The sequence below is a fragment of the Penaeus chinensis genome, chromosome 31 (genome assembly GCF_019202785.1).
Source record: "Penaeus chinensis breed Huanghai No. 1 chromosome 31, ASM1920278v2, whole genome shotgun sequence".
NCBI classification, from domain to species: domain Eukaryota; kingdom Metazoa; phylum Arthropoda; class Malacostraca; order Decapoda; family Penaeidae; genus Penaeus; species Penaeus chinensis.
The window spans coordinates 18,766,241-18,768,740 of NC_061849.1; the positions used below are offsets into that span (position 1 = coordinate 18,766,241).

The following is a 2,500-nucleotide window of genomic DNA, read 5'->3' on the forward strand; positions in this document are numbered from 1 at the left end:
CTTCAGTAGAGTATAAATGAGACGTAAGTATATACTAAACAAGCTACACATGTTAAAAAAGGACTATCACAATTTTAGAAATGACACAGAATTCAGCTTCAGACAGTACAGTCCACAAAACAAATTCTGGCACAATTCCAGACATTCAATTGCTACCAGATTTTTTTTATACAAATTTAAAACAAATAGTTTCTTTACTTATTTATTTTGGCCTGGATTATCTATAATATGAACCAAACAATGGCACTGTTGCACTTCACTCTGACCTAGTTACCGGTAATTGTTTTTCCATGTACTTAGTATATTCAAAAAGCAAATATTATCTTAATTACAAGTATGAGTTATAAATACACTGTGTATCTGTGTGAATGTGTATATATGCACATCTGTATGCACATGCATAAAGAAAGTACATATGCATAGGAATGTGTTTGTATGGATCAACATTCACACATACAGTCTCCCTTCTCCTGCCATTTCTTCTCTTTCAACTTTATGCGAGTTAATCTTACTTTTACAAATAAATATATTTAGAGAAGAAAATGTCTTTTCCTTGCTAGCACTTACAAGTGATTTCATCCACAGATGAGAATTCTATTTCATACATTATATTTCAAAGCCAGAACACTTTGAAAGGCAAAAACAGGGCTACCACTTGCAAATCTTTTAATTCCAAAGAATATGCTGACATGGCAGTCCTTGTGGTTCTTAACCTGAGGGTATAAATGATTACCAGAGAGTTGGGGAGGGGGTCATAAGATTTGAAGAAAGAAGTAGCTTCTCTAATCATATCATAATTATTCTACCATTTGCTGTGTACATAAGGGTTGCTTACGTAAACAAAATACTTTTTTCAGCATTTCCTTTTAACTCAGGAGAATCTATACTTATTAGACTGAAGATGTAAGGAAGGGGTGAGTGGAGGCAAGGGCCAACTATCAAAGGGGTTGTGGTCGTAAAAAGGTTAAGAACCATTGTAATATACATCAACAAAGAATTTTATTGAAAGTTGTCAGACTAGAAGATGAAATTAAGAATCAAGGAGGGTTTTGAAATTTGCTTCACTGTTCAATAAATTTCTTAAATGGATTTCTATACCACTGTTTCAAAATGGTCATGTTATGCCATTCAAGCTGGAGAAGATTTAACAGATCTAATAACTAATAATTATAACAACAGCCCATCCAAATGAATAATAATAATGACAATAACAATAATAGCAACGACAAAATTACTTTGTCATGACTGGTAGTAACTGTCTGTCTGTTCAGTAACATGTGCTCTGGTGTTTTTCTCTTTGTTTTTACTGGTGTTTTAAGTTATGAAAAGGGTATGATAGCACACTGAACATTACGGACAGTGAAACTGGCAAGACCTTTGTAAGAATAATATGGGGGAAACCAAATGCAATGCACACCTCAATATGAACCACGCTTTTACCTTTTGTAGGGAAAAAAGGGGAGTCCACGCATCATACTACGCTCCTGTTTCCTTATGGGTTAAGAAATCGGAAATGCAAGTCAGCAAAAAGTAGAGTGACTGATCTCATGTAATCATCTCCTCAAGGATATTTGTTACAGAACATAAACAATACAGTATTAGGCACTATCATTACTTGTTAACGCAATAGAAAGGCTTTTATCAATTTATGAGCAACCTACTGGTTATTAGAAGAGTCAGTTTTAATTACAAAAGTTAAATAGATACCAATGCAAATTACTGACACCTAATAGGTTGGGGAATATGGTAAAGCATATAAATATATAAAGGAAAATCTCCTTGAGTAATCAAAAAGTGATATTTCAGGTGCCATTCCTGTACAATTCCTCTTTTGTCTGTGGAGTCCCACAAAAAAAGAAAACAAAAAAGTCCAAGAAATGTTTTCTAACACAAAGGATGAAAAATGTGTTAAATAACCAACAGACCTTTCCGACTACTACGGTATACCCTTAAAAACACCTAATCCTCATTCAAGCATTTCCTCTTGTTTTAGCACTTTATTCCTTACCTTAGGATTGTCCAAAGTTCTCCACCAAGACAAGCCTCCATCAGCATGTAAAGGTACTTGCGATCCTTAAATGTCTTAAAGAGCTTGACAATGAAGTCGCAATTTGCTTCCATCATTATCTCTTTCTCTGACATGATGTGTTGCTGTTGTCGGGTCTCAACAATCTGGCAGACGAAAGAGATGCGTATGAGTTTAGTTCATTTAGTTCACTCTCCCCCCTCATAAAATAATGTGAACATGAAAGTTAACAAGAATTTGATGCAATGTGATATGTATGTACAACCTTTAATTGTTTTTCCTTAGGTTTACTGGCATTAGAATATATGTAAAGACATTCTTTTAAAAATGAACCATCACAAGGCTTCCTGGGACAAAAGAATCATAAGCAGACATACAGAGTTCCTCCTACTAGCTATTTGTCAGGTTTTGCAAACTATGCACTCTAATGTGTCATCAATTCTGAATGACGAAGATAAAGCAGCCTCTGGGCAA

At 34.6% G+C, this 2,500-nt stretch overlaps 1 protein-coding gene across 2 annotated transcripts in view; it reads right to left on the bottom strand.

Moving 5' to 3' along the window:
- LOC125041886 (cGMP-dependent protein kinase 1-like) overlaps window positions 1–2,500 on the bottom strand; it is a 241,659-nt gene that overhangs the window by 7,316 nt on the left and 231,843 nt on the right. For both annotated transcript variants that reach the window (XM_047637265.1, XM_047637264.1), the window contains exon 10: window positions 2,009–2,172. In XM_047637265.1, the coding sequence (XP_047493221.1) occupies window positions 2,009–2,172 (164 nt within the window). The remainder of the gene's footprint in view (window positions 1–2,008; window positions 2,173–2,500) is intronic.